The 22,027-nt window shown below is 41.7% G+C and overlaps 1 protein-coding gene across 2 annotated transcripts; it reads right to left on the bottom strand.

The window, feature by feature from the left end:
- Positions 1-463: 463 nt before the first annotated feature.
- LOC129867460 (mucin-2-like) lies at positions 464-8,958 on the bottom strand. 2 transcript variants are annotated; one of them, XM_055940889.1, is made up of 4 exons: positions 8,822-8,958; positions 4,210-4,605; positions 3,110-3,195; positions 464-1,958 (listed from the first exon to the last, which is right to left on the bottom strand). In XM_055940889.1, the coding sequence occupies exons 1-4, from the start codon at positions 8,877-8,879 to the stop codon at positions 1,488-1,490; spliced, it is 1,011 nt and encodes a 336-aa protein (XP_055796864.1). In that variant the 5' UTR covers positions 8,880-8,958; the 3' UTR covers positions 464-1,487. The 2 variants fall into 2 exon arrangements, with proteins under 2 accessions (XP_055796864.1, XP_055796865.1); XM_055940890.1 differs by having other exon boundaries at positions 4,225-4,605.
- Positions 8,959-22,027: the final 13,069 nt, after the last annotated feature.

The raw sequence follows: 22,027 nt of genomic DNA, 5'->3' as shown, positions 1-22,027 counted from the left end.
CATCCACGTCTTCGGCACCCGGGGAACAGTGGGTTAACTGCTTTGCTCAGGAGCAGAACACCATATGTTTACCTTGTCAGCTCAGGGATATGGTCCAGCAACCTGGCCCAACACTCTAACCACTAGGCTACCTGCCACCGCTATGGCTACCTACTGCCCCTATAGAGGGTCCAAGAGGCAAAACAAATACAAATCACATTTTTTATATAGTGAACATAACACACCCACATCAAACCACACACCTAAAACGAAAATGCATTTTACTTAATGAGGAGGAAAACCAAGGTGAAATCAGTATGCTCAGGCCCCCTTTAAACTAGCCACTCCCAAAAATGCTTTTTTTTTTTTTTTTACAAAAACCCCATCTAAGTCAATCAACCACACAGCATGTTTTAAATGTCATGCCCACGTTATCTGAAAGTAATTTTAAATCAAGTCAGTTAGTAATATAATCACCATAAGAGATTTGGCATGTTATTTTTAATCAATGATTCCAAATGAGCACAAGAAGGAAGTTGTTTTGTCTGAACCTAGAAACGCCTTGAAACAGGTTTGATTGAGAGGGACCCAACCTAACATACCACAATGGGGTTGAAAAACAGGTTTGATTGAGAGGATCACAACCTAACATACCACAATGAGATGGAAATAAAAAGGATTGATTAAGAGGGGCACAACCTAACATAAAACAATTGGGCTCCTGAGTGGCGCAGCGGTCTAAGACACTGCAGCTCAATGCAAGAGGTGTCACTGCAGACCCTGATTTGATTCCAGGCCTGTATCACATCCAGCTGTGATTGGGAGTCCCATAGGGTGGCGCACAATTGGCAGAGTGTCGTCCGGATTTGGCCGGGGTAGGCTGTCATTGTAAATAAGAATTTGTTCTTAACTGACTTGCCTAGTTAAATAAAGGTTCAATAAATAACAATGGGGTTGAAAACAGGTTTGATTGAGAGTGGCCCAACCTAACAAAAGCAAACAACACAAAGAATACATCTTAAAAAGTAATGAAATTAACATAATAAAAAAGCAAAACAATTTTTTACTAAAAAATAAAAACATTTCTAAATAGTCTGCCATACTTTATAGAAAAAGCGGTTTAAATCTTCACAAAGCAGAGTCTTTTATTTACTACATCCAAGTTCAGGGTCAATGGAGATACTTCCACATATTGATTTAAACTTGTTGATTACAATATCTACCAGTCCCTGTCATACAGTAAAATACAAAACCTAATCCCAGTCAATACGGTTGATGTTGAAGTATTCATATACCTTTTACAACTCACTTAAAGGATACCTCAATGGGAAGTGTTACCAATATCACTCACTTTTAAAAATCATAGCTATTCCTTCAAAGTTAGAGTATGAACTTGTATGACATATATTTATGTACCTACATTTCAATTTATCCAACTCCATTTCAAATTATTGACAAGTTAACAATCAACAAGTAGGCTATACAGATGTCTGATGAATCAGTGGTGATTATGAAACCGGAATGGTATCTATTTCAAATGTGGGTTGAGGGCCAGCCGAGGTTGTGTCAGGGATGAGTTGAGGGGTAGTAGAGGGTTGAGTGTCAGGGAAGAATTGAGGGGTAGTGGAGGTTTGAGGGTTGGTAGAGGGTTGAGTGTCAGGGAAGGATTGAGGGAGAGTGGAGATTTGAGGGTTGGTAGAGGGTTGAGTGTCAGGGAAGGATTGAGGGAGAGTGGAGGTTTGAGGGGTAGTAGAGGGTTGAGTGTCAGGGGAGGGTTGAGTGTCAGGGGAGGGTTGAGGGCCAGTGTAGGGTTGAGGGGTAGTATAGGGTTGAGGGCCAGTGGAGGTTTGAGGGGTAGTAGAGGGTTGAGGGGTAGTAGAGGGTTGCTGGTCCCTACACTGGGCGCCGCTACATTGTGTGAAACGTTTCACTGTTATCTTCAGAGGTCCAAGGGCATTATTGCTTATTTGCTTCAAGAACTGAAATACAAGAAATACATTTATTTATATGTTACTGTAAATGTGTAAAAACAATAAATCAAATAGAATTACCTGTACTGTATATGTATAGATCCCCATCTTATTGGTTCATCTACACATTTACAGGGGAATCTATAGATTTACCAGATAGACAAAGATTTTTGATAAATGTGTAAAGAGGCCTTTTGAACATCAGTAGGATTTTATGCAGGCAGATAGTAGCATGGGTCTGTGTGTATGGGGCAAAGTTACATTTTGGGCCAAATAAGTAACTTGGGGATTTTAGATCAACAGAAAGCTCCTGGTGAGATCTATCTTGTTCAAACCAACACTATCAATCATGTTGCTTTAGCTTTCGTGTCAAGTTTTCTCACCAAAACTCTCCACCAGCAAGGCTAATCTGCCTGCCTCATAGCTAACTCTTGTGAGCAAAAGGAAAACAAAAAGGTAATTAATCTAACACATGGAAGCAGAAAACTGATTTCAAAACACAAAAGAAGGTCCTTGTCCTGGGTGAATCTAACCTATCGATTTCTATTGATCTAAAAGAACCAAGATGGCCCAAAAATGTAATCTTGCACGCACATCCATGATAATATCTGCCTGCATTAGCCTACCACTGTTCAAAAAGGCTTCTCTTTACACATTCAGTGAGAGATCTACAGATTCTCTTGGGAAAGTCACCAGCATGGACCTGGAATCTATAGATTTACAGTTTTTAACCATTTACCGTAACGTTGGAATTTCAAATCAATTTAATGAATTCAAATTCTTCGTCCTGTTTACTATTTTGATTCAAAATTACAAAAGGAATTGGAATTTATCAAGCATTCAACTCTGAATTGATACCCACCTGACTGACAGACAGAGAGAAGAGAGACAGAGGGAAGAGAGACAGAGGGAAGAGAGACAGAGGGAAGAGAGACAGAGGGAAGAGAGACAGAGGGAAGAGAGACAGAGGGAAGAGAGACAGATGGAAGAGAGACAGAGGGAAGAGAGACAGAGGGAAGAGAGACAGAGGGAAGAGAGACAGAGGGAAGAGAGACAGAGGGAAGAGAGACAGAGGGAAGACAGACAGAGGGAAGACAGACAGAGGGAAGACAGACAGAGGGAAGACAGACAGAGGGAAGACAGACAGATTGTCAACATACCTCCTCAATGTTTGAAACGAGTGCATCGCTATCCAGATATTCATAGCTGGATAAATTCACCGCTCCATGTGCAAACGTGGTCAGGCCTGAGGAAGATGGAAGTGATGAGACACATAAATAGTTAAGGTCAATGTTCAGGGAGTATATATATTTCCATATTTCTGCACCGCTGTGATTTTTGGATCCCTTCCCTTGTACAGTGCCTTCAGAAAGTATTCACAACCCTTGACTTTTCCCACATTTTGTTGTGTTACAGCCTGAATTTAAAATGGATTAAATTTAGATTTTTTTGTCATCGGCTTACACACAACACCCCATAATGTCAAAGTGGAGTTATACATTTTTACAAATTAATAAAAAATTAAAAGCTGAAATGTCTTGAGTCAATAAGTATTCAATCCCTTTGTTATTGTAAGCCTACATAAGTTCAGGTGTAAAAATGTGCTTATCAAGTCACATAATCAGTTGGATGGACTCACTCTGCGTGCAATAATAGTGGTTAACATGATTTTTGAATTACTATTTCCTCTCTGTTAACTTTTAACAAGGCACACCTGTTAATTGAAATGCATTCCAGGTGACTACCTCATGAAGCTGGTAGAGAGAATGTCAAGAGTGTGCAAAGCTGTCATCACAGCAAAGGGTGGCTACTTTGAAGAATCTCAAATATAAAATATATTTTGATTTGTTTAACACTTGGTTACTACATGATTCCATATGTGTTATTTCATAGTTTTGATGTCTTCACTATTATTCTACAATGTAGAAAATAGTAAAAATAAAGAAAAACCCTTGAATGAGTAGGTGTGTTCAAACTTTTGACTGGTATGAATATATGAATAACATAACGATGATTAGGAATGTTCAAAAGGGGATCATGAGCTAGGATTGTTACAATCACAGACAGAAAGAATGCATGCCATGCTCAGGAAGTAAATGGAATTGAATACAATAACATCTGGGCTGTATGTTTGTACTGTAAATCACTTTGGGCTAATCAATTCTATATTAAGAATTAACTAAGTTGATGGCAAGCAAACTTTGTTAGTCACATTTGGCCCACAATGTACATTTGACATAAAAACTAAATTCCCACGTACTTGCTGTAGGAATCATTGTTGTTGTTGGTTGGACGGCTGTGGGTGTTGAATCCTCGAAGACACCAGTTGTGATTGTAGGTGTTGTTGAACCCTCGAAGACACCAGCTGTGGGTGTTGTTGAACCCTCTGAGACACCAGCGGTGGGTGTTGTTGAACCGTCAGCTGTGGGTGTTGTTGAACCGTCAGCTGTGGGTGTTGTTGAACCCTCGAAGACACCAGCTGTGGTTGTAGGTGTTGTTGTACCCTCAAAGACACCAGCTGTGGGTGTTGTTGAACCGTCAGCTGTGGGTGTTGTTGAACCCTCGAAGACACCAGGTGTGGTTGTAGGTGTTGTTGTTGATGGGATAGCAATTAAGGTTATGGAACTTGTGGTTGATGTTCTAAACGATGGGCTAGCTGTTGTGGTTGTGAAGAAAGAATTGATGTAGTAAAAACAGATTATCATCAATGCTGATTAAACAAATATACAGCCTGTTGCACAATTTTGTGAAAGACTTGGTGTTTACCACTCAATCCCAAATGTTTGCAATGCTGTGGACTTTGAATAGAGTGGATGATGTGTTGCCACAGGAAATATAGCCTGAATGTCCAATAATAAGTTAATGCTGTCATAACAAAAACGGAGAAGTGTAACAGTCATGTCATTGCAACAGTGGATGCTGTTTGACTGAATGCAAACAAGCGTGCTTCTCTACCACCACAAGCTGAATGGAAAAAAGTTGACTTTTAATTTAGGTTCTGAACAACACATATAAGGCTCTATGATTGGCTGGCGTTTTTAATGTAAAAAAAAAAATGTAACCTTAATTTAACGAGGCATGTCAGTTAAGAACAAATTCTTATTTACAATGACGGCCTACACCGGCCAAACCCGGACGACGCTGGGCCAATTGTGCGCCGCCGTATGGGATACAGCCTGGATTCAAACAAGGGGGTCTGTAGTGATGCCTCTATCACTGAGATGCAGTGCCTTAGACCGCTGCACCAGGGGGTCTGTAGTGATGCCTCTATCACTGAGATGCAGTGCCTTAGACCGCTGCACCAGGGGGTCTGTAGTGATGCCTCTATCACTGAGATGCAGTGCCTTAGACCGCTGCACCAGGGGGTCTGTAGTGATGCCTCTATCACTGAGATGCAGTGCCTTAGACCGCTGCACCAGGGTGTCTGTAGTGATGCCTCTAGCACTGAGATGCAGTGCCTTAGACCGCTGCACCAGGGTCTAAGGTGATGCCTCTATCACTGAGATGCAGTGCCTTAGACCGCTGCACCAGGGTCTAAGGTGATGCCTCTATCACTGAGATGCAGTGCCTTAGACCGCTGCACCAGGGGGTCTGTAGTGATGCCTCTAGCACTGAGATGCAGTGCCTTAGACCGCTGCACCAGGGGGTCTGTAGTGATGCCTCTAGCACTGAGATGCAGTGCCTTAGACCGCTGCACCAGGGGGTCTGTAGTGATGCCTCTATCACTGAGATGCAGTGTCTTAGACCGCTGCGCCAGGGTCTAAGGTGATGCCTCTATCACTGAGATGCAGTGCCTTAGACCGCTGCACTAGGGGGTCTGTAGTGATGCCTCTAGCACTGAGATGCAGTGTCTTAGACCGCTGCGCCACTTGGGAGCCCAGTGTTAAGGCGGCGCTAGTGTCAAACGCACGCTCTTTGGCTAATTTCGACTTGCTTGCTCTGAAGGGTGGACATATTTGAGGTGTGTCCTTAACAACGTTGGCCAATGTCCCAATTTCAATCAGCGCTACTGTTGATATTTAGACTCACCAAAAGCTGGTCTCGGCAGTAACAAAATTAGTTTTGGTATCGATCTTGCCAGCAGACGCACACAGTAGCTTAAATCAGTAGCCTTTAACCAATGTTTTATTAAAATATCACGAGCAGCAAAACAGTCAACAGGCGTTCACGTTTTTTCTTTATATTGGACATTATTTTTGTCCATGCAGCTTCTGTGAAAAGTTTGGACTCATTAGGCCTATGTGTGATGGCCATTGAATGAAAGGTGTCAGTGACTGTAGGAAGTCTGTCTAGGTCAAGTTATTACAATAGAATGAAAGGTGTCAGTGACTGTAGGAAGTCTGTCTAGGTCAAGTTATTACAATAGAATGAAAGGTGTCAGTGACTGTAGGAAGTCTGTCTAGGTCAACTTATTACAATAGAATGAAAGGTGTCAGTGACTGTAGAAGTCTGTCTAGGTCAAGTTATTACAAAAGAATGAAAGGTGTCAGTGACTGTAGAAGTCTGTCTAGGTCAAGTTATTACAATAGAATGAAAGGTGTCAGTGACTGTAGGAAGTCTGTCTAGGTCAAGTTATTACAATAGAATGAAAGGTGTCAGTGACTGTAGAAGTCTGTCTAGGTCAAGTTATTACAATAGAATGAAAGGTGTCAGTGACTGTAGGAAGTCTGTCTAGGTCAAGTTATTACAATAGAATGAAAGATGTCAATGACTGTAGGAAGTCTGTCTAGGTCAAGTTATTACAATAGAATGAAAGGTGTCAGTGACTGTAGCAAGTCTGTCTATGTCAAGTTATTACAATAGAATGAAAGGTGTCAGTGACTGTAGGAAGTCTGTCTAGGTCAAGTTATTACAATAGAATGAAAGATGTCAATGACTGTAGGAAGTCTGTCTAGGTCAAGTTATTACAATAGAATGAAAGGTGTCAGTGACTGTAGGAAGTCTGTCTAGGTCAAGTTATTACAATAGAATGAAAGGTGTCAGTGACTGTAGGAAGTCTGTCTAGGTCAAGTTATTACAATAGAATGAAAGGTGTCAGTGACTGTAGGAAGTCTGTCTAGGTCAAGTTATTACAATAGAATGAAAGGTGTCAGTGACTGTAGGAAGTCTGTCTAGGTCAAGTTATTACAATAGAATGAAAGATGTCAATGACTGTAGGAAGTCTGTCTAGGTCAAGTTATTACAATAGAATGAAAGGTGTCAGTGACTGTAGGAAGTCTGTCTAGGTCAAGTTATTACAATAGAATGAAAGGTGTCAGTGACTGTAGAAGTCTGTCTATGTCAAGTTATTACAATAGAATGAAAGGTGTCAGTGACTGTAGGAAGTCTGTCTAGGTCAAGTTATTACAATAGAATGAAAGGTGTCAGTGACTGTAGGAAGTCTGTCTAGGTCAAGTTATTACAATAGAATGAAAGGTGTCAGTGACTGTAGGAAGTCTGTCTAGGTCAAGTTATTACAATAGAATGAAAGGTGTCAGTGACTGTAGAAGTCTGTCTAGGTCAAGTTATTACAATAGAATGAAAGGTGCCAGTGACTGTAGGAAGTCTGTCTAGGTCAAGTTATTACAATAGAATGAAAGATGTCAATGACTGTAGGAAGTCTGTCTAGGTCAAGTTATTACAATAGAATGAAAGGTGTCAGTGACTGTAGGAAGTCTGTCTAGGTCAAGTTATTACAATAGAATGAAAGGTGTCAGTGACTGTAGGAAGTCTGTTTAGGAACTGCCTATTAGAATGCTTATTGTTTTTCCTTTATCATTTTGTAAAAAAAATGGCATCTTCCACTTTCAAGCTTTAGGACCTAACTGTTAAATCGTGGTAATTCCTTGGTGTTGAATCTGCTTGTTGCCATGGCTATTGGCCTGTTAGTGACTTTGCCACGCGAAAGGTAAACAAACTAACAGGCCATAACAACAGTGCTAGTAGGTGAATCTTATTATAACGTTTGGGTAATGTCCAACTGGCCATGGCTCAAACATGCAGAGCATTTTCAAATCTTATTATAACGTTTGGGTAATGTCCAACTGTCCATAGCTCCAACATGCAGAGCATTTTCGAAATGCGACTGAAATGTGTGTAGATTAATATTTCCACGAAATTATATTTTTGTTATAACTAGACCTATTGTAGGGTTACTGTCTGCAATTTAATAATCTATATTCAATGAATAGAAGAGCCCTTAGGTCTATGTGTGCACACAGTGCCCTACGCTCATGGAACGAGAGATACAATTTATGATGTCATGCTTCTGATAAAAATCCTATTTTGAAACAAGGAGTGGCTGTGGTTCTGGATCTTCTGGAACACAGAAGTTTTGGACTAAAAATACAGAGATTTCTGCACATGTGTAGGGAATTTAATTTTGCTTATTGACTACGTTTGGCATGTCCATGTCCAGACTGCAGTTTACAGTAGGCCTAGTCCCCATATCAGCGCGAATACGATTTAGCCTATGTTTAACAACGTATTTCCGTAATGTAAGCAACTCGGATATGCTCAAACCTGACAAAGATTCCAATGTGAATTGAAAGATCGGTTTGTGCGTCATATCATAAGCATATCATAGATGTGTACACACTTTATTTGATGATAAGATTACGTCAACGTTTATTGTTAAAATAATCTTAATTTTCTGCAACCAATTACCAGTTAAGTGCACATCAACTGGACAAAAGTAATTAAATAGCTATCAACACAATTTGTGTCATAATTCCTACAAAGCGATTTTTTGTGAAGCTCACTTTGACCAATAAAACACGGAGTATAGGCTCGCTAGATAAAACACAATAGCCTTGATTGAATCTCAACATACCAATACCTACATTGATATATATTGACTACACAAAAAATAGGATTCAGAAGTGGCTACTTACTCGTGAATTGCCCGGAGGACAGGGCGAACGTCCCAACAAAGAGAATAAAATAAAGCATTGTGAATGTGGGCAGTAGAGAAGGGTTCGTTAACAACACAAACAAACGTCTTTATTTCAGTGTCTGTTTAATTTTTTTGCAGGTCTGTGTAGTATTATACTGGTTGAAAGTGGGAGTGGTCTAGTCATCTAGAAATCTGATACCTCCTTCTCTCTTTTCACCTGTGATTAAAACATTAGGAGAGAAGTTGCACGGGCATGTGGAATTCAATGTTTATTGTCCCATCAGCACAAAGGCCCTACGTACAGTGAGCTCCAAAAGTATTGAGACAACGATTTTTTTTTTCAATTTTGGCTCTGTAATCCAGCACTTTGGATTTGAAATTATACAATAATCCTGAATGAATCGTGAATAATGACGATTGACAAAGTTACAGAGGCATAACTATCAAACCCCCTGTATACAACCTCCCCTGTTATTGTAATGGTGAGAGGTTAGCATGTCTTGGCTGTATGATATTTGTGCGTCTAAATGTCTCACTCATCATTATTCACGATTCATTCAGGATAGCATCCACATTAATGTAGAAGTGTTTAGAAATATAATATATATATTTTTTACTTAGAATGAAAATGACTCCAAAATGACAATACATTATTTATTATTCATTTCTATTGGGCACAAAATATTCTGAAACACAAACAGAAAATGCATCCAAAAATTTGTAGTTACAAGCTTGATGTAGTCATTGTGTGCTATGAATATGTGACCAAATAGTTAAATTTTTACTACTTTAATACACAAATAAGTGAATTTGTACCAATACTTTAGGTCCTCTAAAATGGGGGAACTATGTACAAAAAGTGCTGTAATTTCTAACCGGTTTACCCAATATGGATAAAAATACCTTCAAATTAAAGCTGACAGTCTGCACTTTAACCTCATAGTCATTGTATTATTTCAAATCCAAAGTGTTGGAGTACTGAGTCATTGTCCCAATACTTTTGGAGCATACTGAAGAACCAATAGAGAACCAAAAAGGGTTCATATATGGAACCCCTAAATATATATATATATATTTTTTTTACCAGAACCCTCAATGATTGAATCTTCTTCTGAAAAGGGTTCTTACATATTGACCAACGCACTGAAAGGTTCTATATAGAACAATGGCAAGTTCTAGGCGTAAAACTGTTATTTGTTTATTTCTCAAGTAAAGGATTGGCCAATTTCTTTACAATCTTGAATGACTACAACATGCAGGACATTGTTTCCAAGGGCAAGGTGAATTACTGGAACTGAAACCAGAATGCCAACAGACAGGTTCTCTGTGTAGATTTTAAATGTCTTCCTTCTTCCTTGTATAGTTTAGATTACTTTTCTGGCAGCAGAAGCAAACATAATAGCATTAATAGAGGCAATTTACATTTGTGTGTGTGTATGTGTGTGCGTGTGTGTACTAAGGGTTTGTACTGAGTTGGGATTTTGAAGGTCTGCGCTCCTTTAACATGTAATACATTTCAAAAGGGTATAAAACGTATTAAAATTTGATAATTTTGGAGGTTGCGTACATACATACAAAAAACAAAACAAGGATATCTCTAGCTCCAATAACCACAGACACAGGCAAGAGACAGGCAGGAGACAGGCAGGAGACAGGCAAGAGACAGGCAGGAGACAGGTGACAGGCAGGCGACAGGCAAGAGACAGGCAGGAGACAGGCAAGAGACAGGCGACAGGCAGGCGACAGGCAGGAGACAGGCAGGAGACAGGCAAGAGACAGGCAGGAGACAGGCAGGAGACAGGCAAGAGACAGGCGACAGGCAAGAGACAGGCGACAGGCAAGAGACAGGCAGGAGACAGGCAGGAGACAGGCGACAGGCAGGAGACAGGCAAGAGACAGGCAGGAGACAGGCAGGAGACAGGCAGGAGACAGGCAAGAGACAGGCGACAGGCAAGAGACAGGCGACAGGCAAGAGACAGGCAGGAGACAGGCAGGAGACAGGCGACAGGCAGGCAGGCGACAGGCAAGAGACAGGCAGGAGACAGGCGACAGGCAAGAGACAGGCAGGTGACAGGCAGGTGACAGGGAAGAGACAGGCAAGAGACAGGCAGGAGACAGGCAAGAGACAGGCAGGAGACAGGCAAGAGACAGGCAGGAGACAGGCGACAGGCAAGAGACAGGCAGGAGACAGGCGACAGGCAAGAGACAGGCAGGAGACAGGCGACAGGCAAGAGACAGGCAGGAGACAGGCAGGAGACAGGCGACAGGCAAGAGACAGGCAGGAGACAGGCGACAGGCAAGAGACAGGCAGGAGACAGGCAGGAGACAGGCGACAGGCAAGAGACAGGCAGGAGACAGGCAGGAGACAGGCGACAGGCAAGAGACAAGCAGGAGACAGGCAGGAGACGGGCAAGAGACAGGTACGAGACAGGCAAGAGACAGGCACGAGACAGGCAGGAGACAGGCAGGAGACAGGCGACAGGCAGGAGACAGGCAAGAGACAGGCAGGAGACAGGCAGGAGACAGGCAGGAGACAGGCAAGAGACAGGCGACAGGCAAGATACAGGCAAGAGACAGGCGACAGGCAAGAGACAGGCAGGAGACAGGCAGGAGACAGGCGACAGGCAGGAGACAGGCGACAGGCAGGAGACAGGCAGGAGACAGGCGACAAGCAAGAGACAGGCAGATGACAGGCAGGAGACAGGCAGGAGACAGGCAAGAGACAGGCAGGAGACAGGCAAGAGACAGGCAAGAGACAGGCAAGATACAGGCAGTTTTTAATATTTATGTTCTCTTTTCCTTCTTTTAATAAGGACGGTCATAATCTCCCACCTAACATGTTTTTCATTTCATGCCCACATTATCTGCAAAATATTTGGTAACAATTTACTTTGACCTCATAACGCATTTATGACACATCTATAAGCGTTTCATGAACGTGTCATAACAGGTCCCAACCACATTATTGAAGGTTAATTAAATATGTCCATAGCATATCTACAGTGCATTCATGTCAGCTCATTTTTAGGTACCTTAATAGATGCATCATTACACCGACAGCGTAGTGTCATCGTTATGGCTGTTCTCAAAAGCTTCTGCCATACCAGTGTTAATGAATATCACCAAAGGACAAGCCACGTTTAGAAAAGTATGTTTCAAGTTTTAACGTCACGTGCACAGGTACTGTGAAATGCCTTTCTTGTAAGCTCAAAACCCAACAATGCAGGAATCAATAAGAATGTAATACTAAAAAAAACACATAATAAATTGAAATAAGAAATAAGAAGAACACAAGAAAGTAAGAAGCTATATACAGGGTCAGTTCCAGTGTCAGTTCCAATACCATATTTACAAGGTGCAGGGATACTGGAGTGGTAGAGGTAGATCAAGTTTTTCAAGTTTTTTAAATTTTTATATAGCCCTTCGTACATCAGCTAATATCTCGAAGTGCTGTACAGAAGGTGTAGGGGTAAAGGGGTAGATAGGTGTAGGGGTAAGGTGACTAGGCATCAGGAAATAGATGGAAATAGATTAAACCGAATATTAGATAAAGGGAACCTGAGTTTATGAATAACAAAACATTTTCTTGTTTCTATTTATTTAAAGTTATGCAACACCCAATTCCCCTGTGTGAAAAAGGAATTGCCCACTAACGCTCAATAACTGGTTGTACCACGTTTAGCTGCAATGACCAAATGCTTCCTGTAGTTGTTGATCAGTCTCTCACATCGCTGTGACATCGCACCCATTTCGGTGCAAGTGCGCATATGAAGTGGCTATGTCGAGTGTAAACGTGATCATTTGAAACAGGTCCTATAATATATGTTTTTACGCTCAAGCCAGCTAGATTTAGAGTTATTTGGCAACTTTAGTTGTGAATGATACAAACCTTGGAGCTCTTGGGAAGCTCATGGGAACAGAGACAATGGTGATCAGTTTGAAACATGTTGGGATTACAAGCTGGGACAAGGACAGATTGAAAATGTCCGTGAACACACTTGCCGGGTGGTCTGCTCATGCTTTGACAACGCGCCCTGGTATTCCGTCTGATTGTTAACCTGTTCAACTGTTAACCTGTTTAAAGGCTTTGCTCACATCAGCCACAGAGAGCGAGATCACACAGTCATCTGGAAAAACGGGGGCTTTCACACAAGGCACCGTATTATATCCCTCAAAGCAGCATAACGGGCATTTAGCTCGTTTGGGAGTCCTGCATCTACTATCTGAACCTATTTCAGTGTAAAGAATATATTTTTCATATTCAACGGAAGAAAAATAGGCCTATTTATACTACGGTACTGTATGTTAGATCCATTGCACAGAATAGATAAAGAAACTGTCAAAATACAGTAAAATCAAAATCAGAAGCCAAGAAACAAAATCAGTCATGTCTGTTGTTTTGGTCCGTCCACAGCTTTTCATCAACATCACAGGTGATATTCTCCCTGGCCAGACAGCGGGGGAAATATCTTCTGGCGTGACGCATCCACCCCTGACAGGACTGCTGGAATGTCACCTGTGGTGGAATATTCTATTCAAGTTAGAGAGACTTTGTCTTTTCTTCAAACAATCATCTTTATTCAATATCGATTAATTATTGCAATAATGAAACCAGTCAACTCAACAGTCTTGACTTTTGGGCTGAGTAGCCTAACTGAAAATGAAAAAACAGATATTATATAGGACTTACAAATGCTTAGTCAGGCTGGTTTCAACCCCTCCCAGAAGCCACCTTGGTCCAACTGCTGGTTATCTGCACAGGCTCTTGTTTAACTTCCAAGCCGCTTAGTTTCTCAGATGCCAGGATGATGAGACAACATTGTTCTAAACTCTTCCAGGCTATCTCTATCTCGGCTCACACACACCACATCTTGTACATGGAATGCCAGCTTTAGGTTTTTAATCACCAAGTCAAACTAATTTCCTTGACCATTCGCCCAGACTAACTGCAGGAAGCTAGAGTGGAAACCATCTCTTTACAGAAACAGAGAATTAAATAGAACAGAAATGTCCTACTATTTGTTAAGTATATAAGCGTTAACTATTAATATTTAAAAAATCATGTAAATATGTCATTTTTCTATCACACACCACAGGCCTCCTCCATTGCCTGGAGAAGAGCCATACGTTCATGGGGTTTGCGATCATACACCTTCCACTGCCATGCTGAAAACAACTCCTCAATGGGGTTGAGAAATGAGGAATATGGTGGGAGATAGAGAATTGTAAACCTGGGATGGTCATGGATACCAGTTGCGGACCTGAGCAGCCAAATGGAACCTCACGTTGTCCCAAGTTAGAACATACATTTGCTGCTCAGGATCACCTGGCCCTCTCTGCTTTGGCTGAAAAATATTCTCATGTAAGGTGTTCAGGAAATGAAGAAGATGGGTAGTGTTGAATGGTCCAAGGGCGGCATGGCGGTGGAGGACCCCATTGTGGCTCATAGCTGCGCATATGGTGATATTTCCACCGCGCTGACCAGGTACCTCGTTGACCAATGATGTTCCTTCCTCTCCTCCTCCTTGTCTTCGTTAAATTGAATCCAGCTTCATCTATGAACATGAGTTTCTGGGGAATGGGACTTGCATCCATCTCCATGATTCTCTGAAATGACAGTACATACAGTAATTACTGTATAGTAAAGTTCACCGGCAACATCAATGAGTCTTTCATGTTTCAGGAGTGTAATACAGTACAGTACTTACTTGCACATATTCGCATCGTTTATCTTTCACTCTTTGGGAATTTCTTTCAAATGGGACTCTGTAGATTTGCTTCACCCCGGAGATGGTGTTTCTTAAGGATGCGGGCTATGGTTGATAAGCTCACTCTGATGTTATGAAAGATGGCAGGGTTTTCACTAATCTGTTGTTGGATTTCCCGCAGTTTTATGGCATTATTTTCAATTACCATTTTGCACAATGGCAGCCTCCTGTTAGTCTGTAAATAGACACATTCTACCACCACATCGTAATCGTTGTTCAGTTCTGCAAAAACAAAATAGCATACAGTACAGTAAACACTACAGTAATACAGTATACAAGATAAACATGTTACATAGTAGAATAGTATACTAAGATAAACATGTTACTTAGTAGTATAGCTCCCAATTTCATACATTACTTTGTTTTCCTTTATACCATGTGTTGGAGTCTACAGTTTTTACTGTGTTTTACGTTGCATTAGTAGTAGTAAAAGTAGTAGATAAGTCCAATGTGTACAGTACGTACATATTCTAATTTTGGAACGTTCAAATGATGGATGCTACGATGAAGCGGCTCAGATTGGCCTGGACTCTCTGCCCAGCCTCTCTCAAGGTACACCACAGTCGCCCGAATTTCATCAGAGATTACTCTCCTTGTTCTTGATCTACCTCCGCCTCTAACTCCACCTCCGCCTCCACCTTTGCCTTTGCCTCCACCTCTACCTCCACCTTCATCTTCACTTCCACCTCCACCTCCACCTCTACCTCCACCTTCATCTTCACTTCCACCTCTACCTCCACCTTTGCCTCCACCTCCACCTCTACCTCCACCTTCATCTTCACTTCCACCTCCACCTTCAACTCCACCTTCGCCTCCACCTCTACCTCCACCTTCGCCTCCAACTCTACCTCCACCTTCGACCTCCACCTTTGCCTCACCTCCACCTCTACCTCCACCTTTGCCTCCATCTTTGCCTCTACCTCCACCTCTACCTCCGTCTTCGCCTTCAACTTTGCCTCCACCTCCACCTCTGCCTCAACCGCCGCCTCCGTCTCCACCTCTACCTCCGTCTTTGCCTCCACCTCTACCTCCACCTTTGCCTTCGCCTCCACCTTTGCCTTTGCCTCCACCTCTACCTTTGCCTTCGCCTCCACCTCTACCTCCACCATTGCCTTCGCCTCAACCTCTACCTCCACCTTTGCCTCCACCGCCTTTTTATCCATACCAAAAGTCTGATTGCAAAGTGAACATTTACACAGTTAGTGTTTGCACATGTGAAGAGTGAATGTGATCAATTAGTAATTGAGCTTAGCTTGTTGAACAGTGTTGCTTTTCATTTGCACACAATATATTTTAGTTGTGAAGTTTGTGCCGAAGGTAATTAATTGTGTGTTGTGTTTTGCCAAATGTTTGTTATTGAATTACAATCTGAGTTTAAAGCAAAACATGTGCCAGTAGTATTGCAGATCTGGTGTCTGGTTCTGCTAAATGACTTACAGATTTGGTGTCTGGTTCTGCTAAATGACTTACAGATTTGGTGTCTGGTTCTGCTAAATGACTTACAGATTTGGTGTCTGGTTCTGCTAAATGACTTACAGATCTGGTGTCTGGTTCTGCTAAATGACTTACAGATGTGGTGTCTGGTTCTGCTAAATGACTTACAGATCTGGTGTCTGGTTCTGCTAAATGACTTACAGATTTGGTGTCTTGTTCTGCTAAATGACTTACAGATGTGGTGTCTGGTTCTGCTAAATGACTTACAAATGTGGTGTCTGGTTCTGCTAAATGACTTACAGATGTGGTGTCTGGTTCTGCTAAATGACTTACAGATGTGGTGTCTGGTTCTGCTAAATGACTTACAGATGTGGTGTCTGGTTCTGCTAAATGACTTACAGATGTGGTGTCTGGTTCTGCTAAATGACTTACAGATCTGGTGTCTGGTTCTGCTAAATGACTTACATATTTGGTGTCTGGTTCTGCTAAATGACTTACAGATTTGGTGTCTGGTTCTGCTAAATGACTTACATATTTGGTGTCTGGTTCTGCTAAATGACTTACAGATGTGGTGTCTGGTTCTGCTAAATGACTTACAGATGTGGTGTCTGGTTCTGCTAAATGACTTACAGATCTGGTGTCTGGTTCTGCTAAATGACTTACAGATGTGGTGTCTGGTTCTGCTAAATGACTTACAGATGTGGTGTCTGGTTCTGCTAAATGACTTACAGATGTGGTGTCTGGTTCTGCTAAATGACTTACAGATGTGGTGTCTGGTTCTGCTAAATGACTTACAGATGTGGTGTCTGGTTCTGCTAAATGACTTACAGATGTGGTGTCTGGTTCTGCTAAATGACTTACAGATGTGGTGTCTGGTTCTGCTAAATGACTTACAGATGTGGTGTCTGGTTCTGCTAAATGACTTACAGATTTGGTGTCTGGTTCTGCTAAATGACTTACAGATGTGGTGTCTGGTTCTGCTAAATGACTTACAGATGTGGTGTGTGGTTCTGCTAAATGACTTACAGATGTGGTGTCTGGTTCTGCTAAATGACTTACAGATGTGGTGTCTGGTTCTGCTAAATGACTTACAGATGTGGTGTCTGGTTCTGCTAAATGACTTAAAGATTTGGTGTCTGGTTCTGCTAAATGACTTACAGATGTGGTGTGTGGTTCTGCTAAATGACTTACAGATGTGGTGTCTGGTTCTGCTAAATGACTTACAGATGTGGTGTCTGGTTCTGCTAAATGACTTACAGATGTGGTGTCTGGTTCTGCTAAATGACTTAAAGATGTGGTGTCTGGTTCTGCTAAATGACTTAAAGATTTGTGTCATTGTACCTCATGGGCCAGTTTTAGTGTGTAAACGATTGGGAAAAACTGTTGTTGTTATGAACAACCATCTGTCTCAATGAAGGATGAAGCCAAGTTTGCTTTTTTTGCCTAGAATTTAATTTAAAGTACTCCAGAGTTTTGTACTACCATTCTTTATAGAATTGATCTCTGTTCCATAGTATAGTTTCTTCTTATTTGTATTCGGTGTAGTTATGTGATTTCTCCTTTACTGTACGTTTGCCAGTCTTCTGTGTTGTCAGTCTGATTTGCTATTCTCTTTGCCTCATCCCTCTTAGCCATACAGTTTTTCAATTCATAGTCTATCCATGGGGATTTGGCAGTAAGTTTCCTGATGGGTGCATTCTTACCAGTAACCGGAATAACCAGTTTAATAAGTGCTTCAAGTGCAGCGTCAGGTTGTTCCTACCAACAAAATATTACCAACAAATGCCTCGCCATCTAATTAGTGACGCGCATGAATGGATGAACGAGATTCCCACTGTCCCTACTTGCTATCTAGCGAAACCACAGCCAAGGGAACGGGCTTGACCGAATCAGCGAGGAAAGAAGACCCTGTTGAGCTTGACTCTAGTCTGGCACTGTGAAGAGACATGAGAGGTGTAGAATAAGGTGGGGGGCACTTAGAGTCCGAGCAAGGGCGGCCGACAGTGAGACTGTAAACGTCTTAGTAATTCCAGGGAGTGAGCTATACTCTCAGGCACAATGAGAGGGCAGGCGGGCAGGCGGGCAGGGAGTGTAGGCCTAGATGCCAGGAGTCAGAGGTCACCAGGACAATGGGGGTCTGCCTGGAGGTCAGGAAGTCCCCAGGGAGAAGGCCCAAGTGAAAAGGTGTGTGAGTGAGAATTAGAATGTTTACAAATTTCATTTAAAAATGTGTGAAATTAAAATGGACAAACTAAAATGTGTGCAATATAGAAGGGTAGGCAGTGGACATTCTGAATCTTGTTTGAGGTCAGTAGGTCACATGACCAAAGAGCTATTGAAATTAGAAAGTTTGAAAGATTCATGTAAAAACATGTAACATTGCGTGAGATGAAAATTGACAAACTAAAGGTTGTGAAATATATAAAGGTAGTCAGTGGACATTCTGAACCTTGTTTGAGGTCAGTAGGTCACATGACCAAAGAGCTATTGAAATTAGAAACATTGAAAAACATTGACAATTCATGTAAAAATGTGTGAGATGAAAATGGACAAACTAAAGGGTGTGCAATGTGTAGGACCACTGTGTGTACATTCTAAACCCTGTTTGTTTGAGATCAGTAGGTCACATGACCAAGGAGCTATTGAAATTCAAAAATGTTAATAAAGAATTTTAAATAGTGCGAGATGTAAATCGACCAAAAAAAGTGTGTGCAATGTGTCTTTAACATCGGGTTAGCTAGAACCAGGTTTGAAAGTTTTTTAGGAGTAATGGTTAAAGAGCTATTGAAATTAGAAAAATGTGATTTGTCACTATGTTGACGGTCCCTAACTGCTGTTGGTGGACGTAAGGAAAACTACAAGCGAATATCCGTGGAATATCCAACGTGAATCAGTCTTTACCTCGGTCTGACAGACAGGGAGAAGACAGACGAGATAAAATCAGATTGTCAACATACTTCCTCAATGTTTGAAACGAGTGCATCGTTATCCAGATTTTCATAGCTGGATACCCTTACCTCTGCATATGCAAACGTGGTCAGGTCTGAGGAAGACAAACATAAATATTTTAAGTAAATGCTTCAGGGAGTGGATGAAGCTGAAATCGAACTAGAACTACGACCATGTCATAATAAATTTCCCTTCCTTCCTTTCTCAAAATTTCTGTAACGCTGCGATTGTTGGATCCCTTCTCATTTCATCCTGAAAAGTCACATACTTTTACGCAGTTGTTTTGACACTCGGTGGTGGTATTGTTTACACATTAGTTGGAGCTGCAGTTGTACAATAATTATAGATTAAATACAAATCTGTTTTGACATGTCAAGAGAGCCACCGGTCCCAATGCTATTTTTTTTTTTTTTAACTAGGCAAGTCAGTTAAGAACAAATTCTTATTTTCAATGATGGCCTAGGAACAGTGGGTTTAACTGCCTTGTTCAGGGGGCAGAACGACAGATTTTTACCTTGTCAGCTCGGTTATGCGATCTTGCAACCTTTCGGTTGCTAGCAACCTTTCAGTTGCTAGTCGCTCTATCCACTAGGTTACCTGCTACAGTAACCCTCAGGATATTATGACGATAGTAGGCCTAATAATTCATTTAATATCTGAATGCTTTCCTTTGAGCTTTTAGAACTTGTCTGCAAGAGAGCAGATGCACATTGTACAACACACTATAATGTATATGAATAACATGACGATGATTGGGAATGTTTCAAAATGGGATCATGCGTTAGGATCTTTAAGATGACAGAAACAGTGGGTGCCATGCTCATGAAGTAGATGAAGTTGAATGCAATAACATCTGGGTTGTATGTTAGTACTGAAAATCACTTTTGGCTAATCAATAATCTATTAAGAGCTAACTGAATGGATGGCAAGCAAACTTTGTCAGTCACATTTGGCCGACAATGTACATTTTACAAAAAAAATACAAAATATGCACACGTACCTTCTGTAGGAATCATTGTTGTTGGTTGGAAGGAAGCGGTTGCAGACAACGGGACAGCAGCTGAGGTTATAGGAGTTGTGATGGTTGATGTAGAGAACGGGGCACCAATTTAGGTTATAGGAGTTGTGATTGTTGATGTAGAGAACGGGGCACCAGTTGATGTTGTAGGAGTTGTGGTTGGTTGTGCAAACACCGGGTTAGCAGTTGAGGTTACAGGAGTTGTGGTTGTAAATGTATTAGTAAGCACTCGGACAGAAGCTGAGGTTATAGGAGTAGCGGTTGTGAATACATTGACAGACATTGAGGTTGTGACATCTGGAGATGCTGAAGTTGCGTTGGTAGATGGGAGTGGGGCTGTTGCATTAGGGATTGGAGCTTCAGTTTTTATTTATTTTTTTATTTCACCTTTATTTAACCAGGTAGGCAAATTGAGAACACGTTCTCATTTACAATTGCGACCTGGCCAAGATAAAGCAAGCAGTTCGACACATACAACAACACATAGTTACACATGGAGTAAAACAAACATACAGTCAATAATACAGTGAAAAATAAGTCTATATACAATGTGAGCAAGTGAGGTGAGATAAGGGAGGTGAAGGCAAACAAAATATATAAAATATATATATAAATAAATAAAAATATAAAAAAGGCCATGGTGGCGAAGTAAATACAATATAGCAAGTAAAAAAACACTGGAATGGTTGGTTTGCAGTGGAAGAAAGTGTAAAGTAGAGATAGAAATAATGGGGTGCAAAGGAGCAAAATAAATAAATAAATACAGTAGGTAAAGAGGTAGTTGTTTGGGCTAAATTATAGATGGGCTATGTACAGGTGCAGTAATCTATGAGCTGCTCTGACAGCTGGTGCTTAAAGCTAGTGAGGGAGATAAGTGTTTCCAGTTTCAGAGATTTTTGTAGTTCGTTCCAGTCATTGGCAGCAGAGAACTGGAAGGAGAGGCGGCCAAAGGAAGAATTGGTTTTGGGGGTGACCAGAGAGATATACCTGCTGGAGCGCGTGCTACAGGTAGGTGCTGCTATGGTGACCAGCGAGCTGAGATAAGGGGGGACTTTACCTAGCAGGGTCTTGTAGATGACCTTTAGCCAGTGGGTTTGGCGACGAGTATGAAGCGAGGGCCAGCCAACGAGAGTGTACAGGTCGCAGTGGTGGGTAGTATATGGGGCTTTGGTGACAAAACGTATGGCACTGTGATAGACTGCATCAAATTTATTGAGTAGAGTTTTGGAGGCTATTTTGTAAATGACATCACCGAAGTCGAGGATTGGTAGGATGGTCAGTTTTACAAGGGTATGTTTGGCAGCATGAGTGAAGGATGCTTTGTTGCGGAATAGGAAGCCAATTCTAGATTTAACTTTGGATTGGAGATGTTTGATGTGAGTCTGGAAGGAGAGTTTACAGTCTAACCAGACACCTAGGTATTTGTAGTTGTCCACATATTCTAAGTCAGAGCCGTCCAGAGTAGTGATGTTGGACAGGCGGGCAGGTGCAGGCAGCGATCGGTTGAAGAGCGTGCATTTAGTTTTACTTGTATTTAAGAGCAATTGGAGGCCACGGAAGGAGAGCTGTACGGCATTGAAGCTCGCCTGGAGGGTTGTTAACACAGTGTCAAAAGAAGGGCCAGAAGTATACAGAATAGTGTCTTCTGCGTAGAGGTAGATCAGAGAATCACCAGCAGCAAGAGCGACATCATTGATGTATACAGAGAAGAGAGTCGGTCCAAGAATTGAACCCTGTGGCACCCCCATAGAGACTGCCAGGGGCCCGGACAACAGACTCTCCGATTTGACACACTGAACTCGATCAGAGAAGTAGTTGGTGAACCAGGCGAGGCAATCATTAGAGAAACCAAGGCTGTCGAGTCTGCCGATGAGGATGTGGTGATTGACAGAGTCAAAAGCCTTGGCCAGGTCAATGAATACGGCTGCACAGTACTGTTTCCTATCGATGGCGGTTAAGATATCGTTTATGACCTTGAGCGTGGCTGAGGTGCACCCATGACCAGCTCTGAAACCAGATTGCATAGCGGAGAAGG

This window comes from Salvelinus fontinalis, chromosome 12 (genome assembly GCF_029448725.1).
Source record: "Salvelinus fontinalis isolate EN_2023a chromosome 12, ASM2944872v1, whole genome shotgun sequence".
In the NCBI taxonomy this organism is placed as follows: Eukaryota; Metazoa; Chordata; class Actinopteri; order Salmoniformes; family Salmonidae; genus Salvelinus; species Salvelinus fontinalis.
Note: the sequence above shows the minus strand (reverse complement) of the source record. Positions and strands in the feature narration are given on the sequence as shown.

What these genes read in the sequence shown, in the direction of transcription:
- LOC129867460 (XM_055940889.1), bottom strand. Translation starts at nt 8,879, where the DNA reads ATGCTTTATTTTATTCTCTTTGTTGGGACGTTCGCCCTGTCCTCCGGG. An exon ending in GTCCTCCGGGCAATTCACGA is followed by an intron (nt 4,606 to 8,821) that starts GTAAGTAGCCAC and finishes CAACCACAACAG; the next exon opens with CTAGCCCATCGTTTAGAACA. An exon ending in TCGTTTCAAACATTGAGGAG is followed by an intron (nt 1,959 to 3,109) that starts GTATGTTGACAA and finishes CTTGTATTTCAG; the next exon opens with TTCTTGAAGCAAATAAGCAA.